The sequence below is a fragment of the Talpa europaea genome, assembly GCF_964194135.1.
Source record: "Talpa europaea genome assembly, chromosome: 3".
Classification (NCBI taxonomy): domain Eukaryota; kingdom Metazoa; phylum Chordata; class Mammalia; order Eulipotyphla; family Talpidae; genus Talpa; species Talpa europaea.
The window spans coordinates 88,446,400-88,463,266 of NC_140069.1; the positions used below are offsets into that span (position 1 = coordinate 88,446,400).

Here is a 16,867-nt window from a genome sequence, read left to right on the forward strand (position 1 = left end):
CCTGTTCTGCTCCCTACTCTGTCTCTGGTGAATCCTCTCACCCCCAGCATCTCTGGCCTACACCCCAGCTCTGGAATGCATACATAAATAAATATTTAAAAAATAAAATAAATAAATAAAATATAGATACCCACCAATTTTTTTGTCCCCTTTTCTCTAAATCTAAGTATTCCCCCCGGGCAATTTCATCCATGATCAATGACCCTAAGAATTGTGCCTTTAACTTAATCATGTACGCTGAGTTCCACGTGGATATTGTCACCTCAGTCTCTTTGCATCCAAACTGAATTCATTATACTTCCAAAACTATTAATACTTCTTTCCTATATTTCATGTGCATATTAGTCAACTCAAGGTCATAACAAAATAATCATAGATTGAGTTTCTTAAGCAACAGTAATTCATTTTCTGTTCTGGAGGGCAGGAAATCCAAGGTCAAGGTGCAAGCACATTCAGTTTCTGGAGAGAACTACTTTCGACTCATAGTTTCGACCTTCTCCTATGTCCTCCCATGGAAGAGAGAGAGAGGCAGAGAGAGAGCAAGCAAGCTAGTGAGCGAGCACAAGCTCCCTGGCATCTACTCTTACAGGGACACTAATGCTGCCACATCAGGGCTCCATTCTTATGATCTCGTTAACCTTAACTTCTTCCTTATTCCAAATATAGCCAAAGCATGGGTTAGGACTTAGGAATTTGGTGCTATAGCAATGTGAATCAATTATATACACTCATTCACCTAAACCAAGCAATTGAGCCTTAGTAACTTACTGTGCTAATCTCAATCACTGAACAAATATTACCCACTTGCTTCTTCAGGATCTCTTTCATTTATTTGCCCTCAAATTAGATCAGAATATTGATGGTCTCACTCATAGCAGGAATCTAGAATACTTAAATAAGGGACCAGGAAAATGAATAACTATAAGAAAGTGAAAATCAAAATCAACAAAAACTATGAAACAGAGACACTTTTTGGGAGGTGGGGGGCGGGAGGGGAGGGATTGGGGTCAGAATGGGGGGATTGCAATTGTATGGGGAATATAAAAATAAAATTTATTAATTAAAAAAAGAATATTTTCATGTCTTTCTTACATATTTTTCAATATTGCTTTAGCACTTTTTCTCACCTTCAGGCTTACAGATTTGCTTACCCTCAAGAGGTCTGTACTTCACACTATTCTGACACAACCTTTCTCAAGTGTAAACCTTAAGAAGGTATTTCTCATGGTTTCTCATTGATCTGGCCATTAACTATCTCTCTAGTTCCAACTTTTGCAGGAGATCCCCTGACTTCCTTTACTTCAGGCACATGAATTGTCACAGTGGTCAAGGTATACTGTGATGCCACAGCTCACTGGGCCTTTGTTGATGCTGCTTCCTCTGTCTAGAATATTTCTCTTGCTGTTGATTCCATACACCAGATTTAACTTTTTTAAACTTTTCATTATCCTTCCAGAAAACATGGGTCCCTGTGTAATATTTTTACTATTCACACCAGGGACCCCTATCAAAATACAAAGAATAATATTGTATTGTGTAATAAATGATTTTAAACACCATATTCCCTGCTCTTATACTCAAATTAAGTCAGAGGTCATATATACTTTTACATCCTCTGCATCTAGCTTAGTGTATGACACATCTCATACATATGTGTATACTGAATGAATGCACAAGTAAAAGAACTATCTGGTTTGAATTAATTAAATTCAACAAAAAACATTTCATGGAAGAAAGTAGGGATTTTTACCATGGCATACTTTTCCATCACCATAAAATCCTTTTGGACATGACCTACAATGATAGGAACCAATGGTATTGAGGCACTCTACTTCTGGAAAGCAAGGTCTAGATTCACACTCATCAACATCATCCTGGCAATTTTTGCCTTAATGAAATATAAGAAAAAGTTAAGTATGTCATGACTGCATAAGATGTAGATATGTAGATAATAATCTTTTATCATTTATTACCATAAAATAGGCGTAAATCTAATGACTGCAATAATGTATACCATAAGAAATTTTAGTGTATAGCTTAGGTTACCATGAAGCAATTGTATCAATTATCAGGCTACCATAAAGCAATAATATTCCTGCTTCTTTGCTACCAATGCTTGAATCATTATACCTGTTTGTTTTTGATGTCCAGTGTTAGTAATACATACAACATCTATGGTGTTTTGCACCATGTAAGACAGTATTGATGTAGGTACTTATAGACAGATGGCATATGATATTGATCAGTACAGTACATTATTATAGATGTATTTTCTTTTATGATTTTCTTAATTAATTTTCATTTCTCTAGCTTACTTCACTGTAAGAATATAGCACATAACACATATAACATATAAAATATGTGCTGATTCAATATTTAAATTATTGGTAAGACTTCTGATCAGTAGTAGCTATTAGTAGTTATGCTTGGGGGAGGTCAAAAAATTACATGCAGACAGTTGCCAGATTTTCAACTGAAATTTGCACAAAGAATAACATACGTAGTAATATTGTAAGGCACTGTATAAACATAAGGTTTTAGACTTCCCTCAGATAAAATTACATGGGAAGAGAGAATAATTACATCTTTTATCTTATGATAACTGGTTTTTTGACCAAGGAAACAATGTGAGGAATGCCCATGCAAAATTCTACAAAGTTGTAGGTAGGGAAGTGAAAAAAAAAATACAATATTTAACTATAATTTAGGGGATTTTTTTTTTTTTTTGGTAGAAAATGTATCCAGAAATTATCTATACTCAATAATATCCTTACAGAGTTACAGAAAGGGAGGGCTGGAAGGTATTTTATAGATAAAAGAATTCAGATAATCTTATTTAACAGATGATAATGAATGACCTTAGGAACTTAAATTGTTAAATACCAGTCACAAAACTGAAAAGAGGTAAGGCTAAGAATAGGATTTGTTTTTATATTCAAAAGAACAGATTTATTATGAAAAGGGAGAGAAGGAAAAGGACACTTGTGTAGACACAAGCAAGCAGAAAGAGCTGCCCCAAAAGGGACAGGTCTGCAAAAAGAGAGGCCTGCGTGGTCATAGGCCAGCAGCTTTGATGAGAGCTACTTCTGGGAGGTCAGTGAAGAGAAGCCCTGCATGGCACACAGGTCACAGGCAGGCAGGAGGGCTGCTGCCCTGCAGAGGGAGAGAGTTGACAGCAAAGAGCTCCTGCATAGGCACAGGCGGATAGAAGGGCCACAGCTTATGCTCTACAAAAGGAAATGATTGGTTAAAAGAAGCACTTGCATAGTCACAGGTGGGCAGAAGGACTGACACTAAAATAGGATTTAAACCATTGGTCTCAAAATAATTTTCTTTTTCCGCTAAACCCACTGATCTCTACTGATGGAGTTTTGTGTATTTATCTAGTACTCGAGAGGCCATTTTGCCAGGAGTTATTTGATTTGCCCAGATTGTGTGTAGCTAGATTTATCATTCTCATTCTTCCATTAATAATCTACATTTATTTTCCTTTGCAAATATTTAAATAACAATCCTACACCCCACTGTAGAATAATTATAGAGATTATATAAGAGAAAACAATTTCATCCTATTTCTCCTTCCAGCAAAGTAAATTATGCAGTTAGGAAAGATGCTAAATTAAACACAAGGTTCACCTTAAACACACTTATGAAATTTGTAGTTTAAAATCAATTTTAAAATATCTTGTATCTGAAATATTTGGATTAATAAAGAACAACTTACTCTGTAAAAGTGACCAAGTAGTTTTTGAAATGTTAGGTCTACAAGTCAAACAAGGGCTGGTAGGATTTTTATCCCCTTCAATGTAGCAGAATCCATCAATAATGCAAACATTTTCCTAATGAAATTTTTTTAAAGGAAAACACACATATTAAAAAAGGTTACATCTATGGTTAGTATTTGGGGGGGAGGAAATTATACATAGGAAGATAGCAGCACATGTATGGATGATTCCAATGGAAGTATATTTCAATGTTTTGATTAAAACATATTTTTCACATCTCCAGTCATAAATGGATGTTAAAAAAACAAACAAGTTAGGGCCTCCCTGGTAACCCAAAGGATAAGACGCAACCTATGAAGCAATCCGCAGCCACGGCAGCACGATTTCCATTCCTGGCCAGCCAGGGAGCAACCCACATGGCGCAGCAGACCTCGCCTGACTTACCCGGCTGCTCCCCTCAGCAGTGTACTTTGGTCAGTCTGACTGTTCTGTTCCCCACTCTGTCCTGGTGAATCCTCTCACCCCCCACGCCTCTGGCCTGTACCCCAACTCATGTATGCATAAATAAATAAATCTTTAAAAAATAAAAAAAAAAAGTTATATTCTTTATTTATAAATGTCATTGGAACAATTACTATGGAGGAAATAAGAAAATACATACAGTTGTATCACTGTGCAGAAGAATTACAACATATAGCTTATAAGTATCATGGAAGAAAATCCTTCTTGTTACATTTTTATTTAACTGCTAAATTCACGCTGGAAATACTTCCCTTATAAAGAAATGAAAGAGAGATTTTCTCTGCACATCTAAAATCACATTAGTTTCAAGCAATCCTTCCCTCCTCTAGGACTGTATAATATCTCGTGAACACAGCAAAACTGCACCTAATCTATGTCATGATGATCCACACATGACAATGGATATCACTACACAACATAGTGGAAAGAGATGCTAACATGCACAGAAATAATGTTAAATTTAGCAATCATTTCTAACCTGCAACGAAGACAAGATTTTTTCAAGATGTATAAGCCTTGCTCATTTTATAAACTCCTATGGAATATTATCGCACAGAATGAGAACAAAATAACCCAAGAAAATAAAACAACTTGAAAAGCAAATTTCAAAAGAGTTTATTGTAGGACATGTAAAAATGGAATATTTAGGAGAAAATAAAAATCAAACAAACTGATACAACCTGATTCCTAATCTCAAGGGAAAAGTAATTTTAAAATTAAAAATAATAATGCTTTTAATTTCATTTACATAAGCATTATTTGACATATTTTGTAAAACCAAATGATGTTAGATCTATGGTATCTGTTAACTGTGTAACTGATGTGAGAGAGCTATTGATAAACTGCACAGGCTGGATATAGTGTAAGAAGGTGCAGGTATGATATTCTATAATCCCTCAAATGTTTCGATGAGCTTAGTTGCCACAGAAACTCCCTATAGAAGTACTAGGTTTATATATTCTACACTCTATCCAAATACATGTTACTTGCTACAAAGATGATTAGGTAACCATGAGGAAATCTTATTACAAAAATCATTATTCATATTTAAAACACTGTATAGAGGAATGAAACTTCAATCTGATTTTTTTTTTATTTTTTTAAAGGAATAAATAACCTTCTACTTCAAAAACTTAAAATAGAAACCTCTTCCTTGCCATTCCAACAAGAGTTATAGGCAAAATAATAATTTCAATTAAGGAAACCTGAGGTCTTTTGTCTATTATTATTTTTGATATGAAGGTAAAAAAATACATCAATATGCAAATAGCATGGGAAATAAAAAAATGATGTAAATGTGAAAATAAGTGAAAAGATGCATACCTTTATAGTACAAGAGTCCTTTTCATAGGGACCACAAACTTGACACATCCCATCATATATGATCATTATTTTGGGATTACTGAATTTATAACCATCATTAGACACCTGTAAGATGTAGTTCTCTAATAAGATGATTTGTTAAGAATGTAGCTTCATATCATCAAGTTTTAATATGTAAGGGTTTTATTTATAATATGGGAATAATTTTCCTTTACCTTTAACTGCCACTTTGCCATTGGTTTCTCACCCATCAGGTCCATGGTGTCAGACTGCTGAATATCAGTGGGCAGATGACAATCAACAGTTCCACTATTTTGAAAAACAGTGTGGGTATAGACAGTTTCTCCAAGGACCCACTTATTGCCATTATACTGCAGGAATAGTAAGAAAGCAGTTAATCTCTGTTAAATTTTGAAAATATTTTGTTAGTAAATTACATCTAATCAAAATATAAATTTGAATATACATGTCTGGTATAACGGAATATATAAATTATATAAATAAGAAAAAAGTGATAATGTGGGCCTCCCCCATGGCGCAGGGGGTTGAACGCAGTGCTGTGAAGCTGTTTGCAGCCTTGGCAGTGCAAGTTCAATTCCCAGCCGTCCAGAGAGCTACCCACATGACGCAGCAGACCTCTTCTGACTCGCCCACTGCTCCCTCAGCAGTGTTTTCGGTCTGTCTGCCTGTTCTGCTTCCCGCTCTGTAGCTGGTGAATTCTCTCACCCTCCTGCACCTTGGGCCTGTACCCCGGCTCTTGTATAAGTAAATAAATCTTTAAAAAAAAAATAGAAGACTGCCATTTGGACACAGAGAACAGAAAAGAAGACAGCTTAATTCCCCATGGTTAGAGATATGAAAAGACAGTGATGCATGAACTCTTTCTACAAGGGATTTTATAAAGCATATGCAGGAGGTTCAAGTCTGCAAAAGCAGAAAAGAGCAGATCATGAAGGGTCTTCATTTCTAAGATAATATATTGGAATTAATCCCATAAATAAGTAATTTAAAATTGAATTCTCTAGAACCCTGGCTGTTTTTCAGAGAAGAAGTGAAGGAAATACTGAGTAGTTGGGTCTCCAGCTAAAAAAACTTGTTTAAAATTACTACTGCAAAAGTTGAAAAGAGCATCTGCAATATGCTATCCTTCAAGTAAAACAGAAGGCATGTTTCTGCTCCTTTGTGCAAAAGAAATAGAGTGAAGGTGAATAAGAAAATAGTGAGAATGGATACCTTAAAGGATGGATTAGGAATGGGATGGAAAGGGGGAAGGGAAAGAAGGTGGTAGAGATGAGAAGTGACATTTTTTTGTTCATACCTTTTATATGGTGCTTAATCTTACAAACAAATATTTTGCATACTTCCCAAATAACTAAAGTCAACAGGCATGCAGAGGAAATTCAAAATTGAATAAAAATATATTAAAATAAACCTAATTATAATAAAGTAAAAATAAAAATCAACAGGCAACTATAAGCCAGAGATATTCTACAGGGGGGAAGGAGAGAGTTGAACCAAAACAGAGGTGGGAAGAGCACAAGGGACTATGGTGATGGTGCACGGGTGAATTGGTGGTGGGAAGTCCACAGGGACTATACCCAAGATGATAAAGCATACATTGTATAAAAATAAAGAATGATGTAAAAAATAAAAATATTTATTTATCAGATGTTTAGAAGAAGTAGGTAGTATGAGAATATATATAACATAACAATATATTTGAAAGGAAATACTTTCTAAGAGAATATAAGCCTATAAAATTCTCTTTTGGAAAATCACTGAATTGTACATTGATGTCATATGCATTATTCTGCAAAGAATAATATGTCTGTTCTTTTGAATGAAATTTAAGTGGCTAACATTTTACATTTATTACAGTTTCTATTGTGTGCCATTCATTCATTGCGATTAAAATATTTAATGGCTCATTTAGAAAGGCTCTAGTTAAAAATTATGAAATAATCAAACTCTTCATTATGACTGATAAGAATACATACAAAAGTTATTACCCTCTTAAATCCTCAATCTCAAAAGCACATCAGACTTATCAATTTAGAGAAAAAAGTAGAGCATACTGAAATATGGTTTGCTGCTTTAATTTTGTTTACCCATTTAAGAACTTTCTAAATCCAAAGAGCTCTCCTTAAAATAAAATTCCACTTGAACAAAAAAAATATCCTATCAGTACTCATCAAATATAAGCTATAATTTGATATACTGTGTTCAGACTGAATGATCATGTCTATCTTTTGTGATCTCCAGGGAGAAAAATAATATATTTTTGCATAAAAATTAAATATGAAAAAGGGAAACACAGGGGATAAGCACAACCAACCTTTACATTTTGGTTTGTAAAAGTAAATTGTTCATATTTCTGTATCTTATAATTCATGAAGAGTGTCTTAGAAACGATTATTTCTATTTTTTGTGTTTTTACAATTCAACAAATACAGAAGCTTACATTTTAAGCTTGATAACAAGCTTAAATTTCTTATATGACTAAAACAGTGAACCATACCTCAATAAAAACAATACTTTATAAACAAATAGTTAACAAATAGAAAAGCTTTAAGATTAAGCATCTTAATCATTTTACCATTCAGTTTTCTGTGAATTTGGCAAATTTGGGATTATGTCAGTAACTGATATGCCAAATTAAACCAAGGTAAATTAATCTGAATAACACAGATTAATATAGTTATAATATAGTTTTTCAACACTATAATTAACATACCTTCAGTTCAGTAACTTCACATTTATTTGAAGATGATTTTTTGAAGCCTTGACCAAAAATTCTCACCATCATACAATTATGTTTTCGAATATTACAAAATCCAGCATTCTCAACTTCTATAATTTCAGGAACCTTGTCTTTGGAGAAATTATAACAAGATAGGACATGTTTTCTTTAATTAAAAAAAAAAACAACTATTTTTAAGATGAAAAATTAAAGCACATGTAAAGCAGTAGTTCAAAATCTACCCTATTTACTCAGTACATTATTTAAACTATTAAATGATAAGAGTAATCTGGTATGAAAAGAAATGTTACCTATCATAAAACCAATGAAAATAGCATTATGGTTACTATCAGTGCCTAAATGTACTGGTTAAATTAATGTTTTATAGTTAACAATAAAGTGTTAACAAATTACCTCTAGAGTGGCCTATTTTATAGGTAGGTAATAGATTAAGGACTTTGTAACAAAATAATATAGTTAGCTATGCAATGTATTAAAATTTCAAACCTCTTAATTTAAGATGTAATTCCAAAATTTATGCATGCTGATATTTAGTATTGTTGACATTTAATGTGTTATTGCTATCTTACATGTTACTATTATATTAGGTGTACTTCTCAATCATAAGAGAAAAAAATTTCTTCTAGTAGTCAGAGTTAATTGACCTTCATATGGTTCTACCTCTCATCCTGATCTTGGTAAGATCATACATTATCTCTATCAATAAGTTCCAATTGTCAAAATAGATCAATACAGTATGTAAAAGCAATTGAGTCTTTTGTCCAAATACAAAAATCTAAGTAAATATAACTTCACTGACAGTAGGACACGGAATAAGTTATGTGTACTCAGAACCCTAAAAATATTCATGAAAATTAAGAAAAAAACATGTGTTGGCTTATTCATTCATTGATTCAGCAAACGTCATATATTCAACAAATGTTTACTGAGCAACTTCTAATTTTCTTGGTGTTTTTCTAAGAACTAGGGCAATAGTAATAAATTAGACAAAAGTCTCTGCTTTCATGTAACTCACATTCTAACATGGGAGGACAAAAAATGAAGTGTGTTTTTAAGACTAGGAAGAAAAAGTATATTAGCTATATTAAGAGAGACAAAGTTTATGAGACTGTAAGAAAAGTTCTATTTTGAATGACCATAATAGTGGTAGGAGAAAATTCATGAGTTATTGGATTAGTGGGTAATAGACTCAAATGGACTTTAAAAAATTTCTTTCACATGTATTAAGACAAACAAATGAGTGAATCAAGAAGATGTGGTACATATATACAATGGAATATTACTCAGCAATCAAAAACTCATGCCATATGCAGCAACATGAATGCAGCTGGAAAGAGTAGGCTAAACGAAATAAGCCAGAAGGAGGAACATAAATATTGGATGGTTTAACTTTTATGTGGAATACAGAAAAACCAAACAAGAGATCAGACAAACTTTAATATCAAATTTTGAAAGTTGACTGTAAGATTTGAAGCATCCATGAGGGGAGGGAGAGGAGGATGTAAAGGGAATGAGGTGAGAAAAGGGGGTCAGGGAGAGCACAATGGACTATGGGGGAGGACTATGGGTGCTTTGGTGGTGAGTGAGCCATGGAGACTACACCTGAGGCAGAAATCTTATATTGTCAAAAAATTAATAAGGATGTGAAACAATGGTACTTCATTAAAAAAGATGCAAAATAGGGCCTCCCCAGTGGCGTGGCAGGTTGAGCACAGGGTTGTAAGGCTGTCCTCAGCCTCTGTAGCACAGGTTTAATTCCTGGCTGGCCAGGAGCTGCCCACATGGTGCAGCAGACCTCTCTTGTCTTGCCCGCTGCTCCCCTCAGCAGTGTATTTCAGTCAGTCAGTCTGCCTGTTCTGTTCCCCACTCTGTCTCTGGTGAATTCTCTCACCATCCCATCCCTCTGGTCTGTACTCCAGTTCTTGTATTAAAAAAAAAAGATGCAAAATAGTTTGTACCATGTAGATGGATTAGAGAAAACATTTAAGCAAATTAATGTAATTGACAAAATATTATAGATACAGTGCTTCAAAATACTAAAACTAAGTTCTAGTCAAACATTCATTTTCTTCAAGCAGATAGACGAGTGAGTTGTGTGCAGAAGCTCTGAGGTCAAGAGAACTGGGTATTATGAAGGAACAGCACAGAGAGCAGCGTCGGTGACATGGAATGAGTGAGAGAGGTAAAGTAGCAGGGCATGAGATTCCTAAATGTACCAGAACACATTGTGTCTTATGGGATATTATAAGATACTCAGTTTTAACTTTGAAAAAGATGAGACACTTTTGGAATATTATTAATGTATTAATATAACCTTTTCCCTATTACATAATCAGACTAAACCTTATTTTATCAGGTAAGAAAAACAGATAAGAAAGAAGAAAGATAATTCATTATCAAATAACATGTACAACATCAACGTTGGAGGATATTTACTTACCATGCGAATTACTGCAGTCATAGGAACTAAAGCCTGGGGAACACAAGCAGCCCCATTCCATACACTGCCCATTGCCGCTACATAAATTGGGGCATTTTAGTTCCGAGAGAATGTCTTCAATCGACTCACCATATTCTTCTGTGTTGTATATTCCCTCTTCCAACATCCTCTTTTCACATTCATTTTCTAAAAGTGCCAAGCCTGCTTCTGCCCAGCTAAGATCATCTTTTAAGAGAACATCCTTAACACACATATCTATGACACTGTCTAGTCTCTTGCCAAGAAAAATGAGACAGTGCCTTCCGATGCTGGAGTTGGCTAGAGTCTGCTGACACAGGACCCAGGTGCTGTGCTCGCTGAGGCCAGAGGGTGTGGGCCACGTCAGGGCAAACTCTTGGTGGACATCCTCAATATGATCTTCAGGGAAGAAATAAGTAAACTCTTCTAGGTCACTTTTGCTGAGACTTGGGAAAGCAAACAGTGGAAGAAACTCATAAAAGTTTCGCCGTTTCTTTCTGTTTTGTCGATCCCACCTCTTCTTTTGACTGTGGCTGTCTGTCATATGTCTCCCATCATCCAAGGTTTTTGGTCCATCTTGATTTTCATTCTGAGGACGTTTTTGCAAATATAAGTCCAGTTTGGTTTGGTCTACATGCTTATTTTCCTGAGGAACAATTTTCAAGTTGTTTTCTTCTTGTGAGATATACTCGTTTATCCCTCTAAAAAGAGCATCTGAATATATATATTCAGAGGTGACATCTAGATCTGGTATTAAGGAAAAGAATTTGACATGTCTGAGGTCTTTGCAGGCTGAAATAACTGCTGATTGAGAAACACTGCTTAGATGATTTAGAGATGGATACAATGAAGTAGTGTCCAGTGAGCAGCTATAATAAGAGTGTTTTTCAGGTGATGGCAGAGAAACTGGCATTGTGTCAAACATACTTTTTCCTGGTAAAATCCTTCCAGAAGGAAAACAGAACAGTCACTAAGACAAGAACATTCATCCCAGTAATGTGTGGCAAAACAAAGCAAAATAATCCCCATCACCAATTTTAAAATTTTAACGTTAACGTTAATATAAACATGAATGAAAAATTACTTTCATACCTCCATTCATTTATAAAGGCATTACAGTTATTAAAAGTTTTATCAATTTTGATCCCATTTTTATCATGGAAATCATTTTCTGGGTTTTCATCAAAAGTGCCACAAAGTCCCAAAGTGTTTCTGTAATCCAAGGTAGGAGCTCTGATTGTTAAACTCATACCCCATTCACTCATATCGGCACGCACAAATGCTCCAGAAGAAAACCAGATCTGAAATAGAGAAACAAAGATGTTGAAACATTATTCAATACACATTAGGGGGAAACGTTAATATTTAAGATATTAACAAACCTATTTATTCCCTTAATCTGAAAAAGAATTAATTACTAGGTTTCTTTAGACTACAAATTTCCTTTTTTTAAATTTAATTTCTTTTTTTTTTAAGATTTATTTATTTATACAAGCACTGGGTACAGTCAGAAGTGCGGGAGGATGAGAGAATTCACCAGAGCCAGAGCAGGGAATAGAACAGGCAGACTGACAAAATACACTGCTGAGGGGAGCAGCGGGCACAGCAGGAGAGATCTGTCATGCCATGTGGGACCCTCGCTGGGGGCCAGGGATCAAACCAGCGCTGCAGAGGCTGCGGGCAGCTTCGCAGCCCAGCGCTCAACCGCTGAGCCACCAGGGGAGGCCCTACAAATTTCCTCTTAATGATGGATGTCAAAATGGGTTTTTTCATTTTGCTAACTCAAAATTTGATCTCTATATTGATCTTCTTATTGAGATATTTTGTTCAAATTTCTTTCCTAAAATAATTTAAAAGGCAGATACTTTGTATGATTCAAACAGCTATATATATATATCTTGTGGTTAATCAAGTAATACCTCTGATAATAATTATTTAATAATTACTTAAGAACTGGACTGTAGATTAATTAATGTACATAGAAAAATGAAATTCCAGAGCAGTACATGTTCCTGCAGCTAATCAGCATTCTCTTGCTGCCAGTAGGCAAACAGAATCAGAAGCCAAATTATAACCGAAATGTTGCTTTGGGAACTGGAATGAGAACAAAGAGAGTTTGTTGAATTATCACTATAGCTTGTGCCATCTAATTATGATCCCCCTTACTTCATTATAGGGGAGCATCTCCTCATCCAGACCAGAACGTGGATGTGTTGGTTGAGGAACACTTTTCTAAAAATCACTGAGGACATACCATCATTGTTCCTCTGACTCCCCAACCTCCTTTTAATTTTTCAAAATTATCAATAGCCCTTTATATAATGGTATGAGTCCATTACAAAAATAATTGCTTTAAAAACAAACAAACCTTATATTTCTTTTCAATCTGAGGTGGAAAACATTAAGATATTAGTATGAATTATTCAAAAACTTCTCCTATGTTTCATTAATGTATTTCCCTGTCAATAAATATATATCTACTACCAGATTTTTGAGACAACAAAGTGTTGTAATGTGTGACATTTGGTTAAACCCTTTTATTGGTCACTGATTAATGACAATTTTTCCCTCTTAGAAGGATAGATGAAATGGCATCATTGGGGCTACACATATCCATAATTATATTGTCATGACAAATTTTCAAAAGGAAAGTTCTAGACAAAATGACATGAATAGGGCCTCCCTGGTGGCACAGCGGGTTGAGCACGGCGCTGTGAGGCTGTCCGCAGCCCGTCAGTGCAGCTTCGATTCCTGGCCAGCCAGGGAGATACCCACATGGCCCAGCAGACCTCTCCTGTCTGCCCTTCAGCAGACTGTTCTACTCAGCAGTGTTTTCGGTCCGTCTGCCTGTTCTGCTCCCCACTCTGTCTGTGGTGAATTCTCTCACCTTCCCATGCCTCTGACCTATACCCCAGTTCTTGTATAAATAAATCTTTATAGGCCCTCCCTGGTGGCGCAGGTGGTTGAGCGCCGTACTATGAAGCTGTCCGCAGCCTCTGCAGCGCTTGTTAGATCCGGGCAGTCCGGCGAGAATCCCACATGGCGAAGTACACCTCTCCTGTCTCGCCCGCTGCTCCCCTCAGCAGTGTATTTCATCAGTCTGCCTGTTCTGCTCCCCACTCAGTCTCTGGTGAATCCTCTCAACCTCCCATGCATCTGGCCTATACCCTGGTTCTTGTATAAAAAAATAAATCTTAAAAAAAAAAAAAAAGAAAGAAAGAGAAAGAAAAGAGGCTACATTTAAAAATATGTAAATAAATCCTTATTAAAAAAACAAAAAACAAAAAAAAAAAACAGGGCTTCCTTCCCCTGGTGGCACAGGCGACTGAGTGCCGCACTGTGAAGCTGCCCGCAGCCTCTGCAGCACCGGTTTGATCCCAGCTGGCCAGCGAGGGTCCCACATGGCGCGGCAGACCTCTCCTATCTCACCAGCTCCTCTCCTTAGGAGTATATTTCATTCAATCTGCCTGTTCTGTTCTCCACTCTGTCTCAGGTGAATCCTCTCATCCTCCTGTGCATCTGGCTTATACCCCGGTTCTTGTGTAAATAAATAAATAAATCTTAAAAAAAAAAAAAAAAAAGAGGACCTCCCTGGTGGCACAACGGTGTTAAGCACCACACTGTGAAGCAATCCCCAGCCTCTGCAGCACGAGTTCGATCCCTGGCCGGCCAGGAAGCAACCCACATGGTGCAGCTGACCTCTCCTTACTCACCCACTGCTCCCCTCAGCAGTGTACTTTGGTCAATCTGCCTGTTCTGTTCCCCACTCTGTCTCTGGTGAATCTTCTCACCTCCCCAATCTCTGGCCTATACCCCAGCTCGTGTATGCATAAATAAATAAATCTTTAAAAAAAAGATAGCCCCTTATTTCATAGACATGAAAAAATGTTCAGACTTTAATCAAAAATCTTTTATGAAAAGGAAATATATTTTAATTGTAAGGAAATATACATACTGTGATTTTTCTTCCTAGGTAAGATTCACTTATCTTGATATTGCTGGTTACATCTTGTCTCTTTACAAATAAATATGGCTGTGATTCATGTAGCTGACCACCGCACATATCAAAAGTAACTACATCACCTTCTTCTTTGGCAACAAACCCGCAGTTACAGGACACAGGATGGTGTAGACTTCCACAGTCCCATTGACGTACATGGACTTCAAAATCACGTGACGTGCTCTTATAAAGCACAAATGTTCCAGTCTTGAAATTATCATATACCCTATCGTTAACAAAAGTCAGCTGTATTAAGAGTTGATATAAAATATCACAATAGTATAAAACAAAAGCGATATTAAATTTGTGCATAAGCATCTATTATACTTTGATACAAGAATGAAAACCTAAATTTTTAATAGTTTTATATATTGTGAATCTTTATTTAATACTGAATAAAACAAAGCAATAAACACCTAAATCTCCCACATGACTCTTCTGTTTCAACATTTCAGTCAATCCCTACTTCCAGCCTTCAGTTTCCTCTCCTGCTTTAATTTCCTTTAGCATCTTTCTTCCTCAGACACACTATATATTTTATTTATTGTATATATAGCTCTTCAATTATTAAAAGGTAAGTTCCACGGGATAGGATGGGGTGTTTGTCTGCCTTGTTCATTGCCATCCCTCTTTCTAGAGGACTTTCCCACTAAAACTTCTGAAACTTTCATTATAACCATAAAGGATTCTTGTTTGTAGAATTAGTTCCTACAACTATTTAATATTTGTCTAAACCTTTGGAGTATCATTTGCTATTGGAGAGGTTCTACATCATTCTCTCATTTTGAATAATTGCATTGACAATAATCACAATTTTTTTAAGTATAAACTACTTTCCATCATAAAGAAAATTTTAACTCAACAAATGAAGTGTTCTTCTCATTTTTTAATGACATTTAAGGATAATGAATTCTACCCAGAACAATATAACTAAGTTAATTTCTTCTCTGCAGATAATAATAGCAAGATAGTTTGGATTACTCTTTGCTCATTTTGCCTTTTTAACTTCAAATTCCAGAGGTAAATATCCAGGTATTCAAGATGGCTACAATTGTAAATCCCTTCAGTATCTTTGCCATGAATTAGAAGTGATCTGTTCTTTTATTAATTCTAATGTGTAAGTTTACTCATGTTGACTGAACTTTAAAGAGCATTTCAGTATCATGTAGAAAAGCAATACGGTAATTACCTCTTTATAGCAAACAATTTAATCATTATTAATAACAAGCAAATGGTCAAATTAAAATGAGTTTGGATTTGTAGCAATCTATTTTTTACAAATTGAGCCTCAGAACTAGTCTGTATTTTTTCTTAGAATTAAATTGTTAAAACAAACATTGCACACAAGTAAAACACTATTTTAAACAAGTCATTGACATTCACACATGCCTTCCTGTATTACCTTTAGGTGAACAGAACTAAGAAATAATAAAATAGTATGATGTTTACAATAAAACAACAATAAAATCCAAAAGAAAAAAAAAACTACTAAACGAAAAAAATTTCAGGAAGTTACCTGCCATCAAATGTAATTATATGTGGGTCAGTAAATGAGTAGCAGTAAGCAGTGGGCACATCCTTCACTCTGATCTTGAAAGAAAAGATATTTTCAGTAAATAGTATCATTAATTTTTATTTAATGATACATAATCATTTGCTTAGCAATCTCAACAAATTTACAATTAGTGATTATTTCGATCTTAGTCATTAAAATTGAATCAATTAAAGTCCAATATAACTTATTAAAATAACTTTAACATTGCCAGGCGTAGTGAGAAACATCTTTTTTAGTGAATCAGTTTTAAATATATTTTTGGTATTTGTCAACCTGGATGCTGTCTGGAATGTAGCTGTTCCACAGGAAATCCTCATTAACTATAGGTTCCACTACAATGCTTGTAACTCTGTCTCCATCTTGAGAAAAGTCTGTTACAGCTGTGTAGTGTACAAAAGCAAGGCTACAGGTTCCATTAGCACAGGATGATGTCGGGCGAAGATCCACATGACATGAGGACAGTGCCAAATTTAAGCCCAGTTGTTGTTTACCTATTTTAATGAAACACATTGAGAATTTTACC

The 16,867-nt window shown here is 35.3% G+C and overlaps 1 protein-coding gene across 1 annotated transcript in view; it reads right to left on the reverse strand.

Annotated features, from left to right (window-relative positions):
- Nucleotides 1-16,867, reverse strand: part of VWDE (von Willebrand factor D and EGF domains) — a gene marked incomplete at both ends in the record, with an annotated part of 94,804 nt that overhangs the window by 51,343 nt on the left and 26,594 nt on the right. Inside the window, 10 exons of the mRNA XM_084230584.1 lie at nt 1,751-1,888; nt 3,725-3,839; nt 5,571-5,675; nt 5,786-5,941; nt 8,305-8,441; nt 10,772-11,733; nt 11,882-12,090; nt 14,745-15,015; nt 16,306-16,379; nt 16,618-16,835. Of these exons, the coding sequence (XP_084086710.1) occupies nt 1,751-1,888; nt 3,725-3,839; nt 5,571-5,675; nt 5,786-5,941; nt 8,305-8,441; nt 10,772-11,733; nt 11,882-12,090; nt 14,745-15,015; nt 16,306-16,379; nt 16,618-16,835 (2,385 nt within the window). The remainder of the gene's footprint in view (nt 1-1,750; nt 1,889-3,724; nt 3,840-5,570; nt 5,676-5,785; nt 5,942-8,304; nt 8,442-10,771; nt 11,734-11,881; nt 12,091-14,744; nt 15,016-16,305; nt 16,380-16,617; nt 16,836-16,867) is intronic.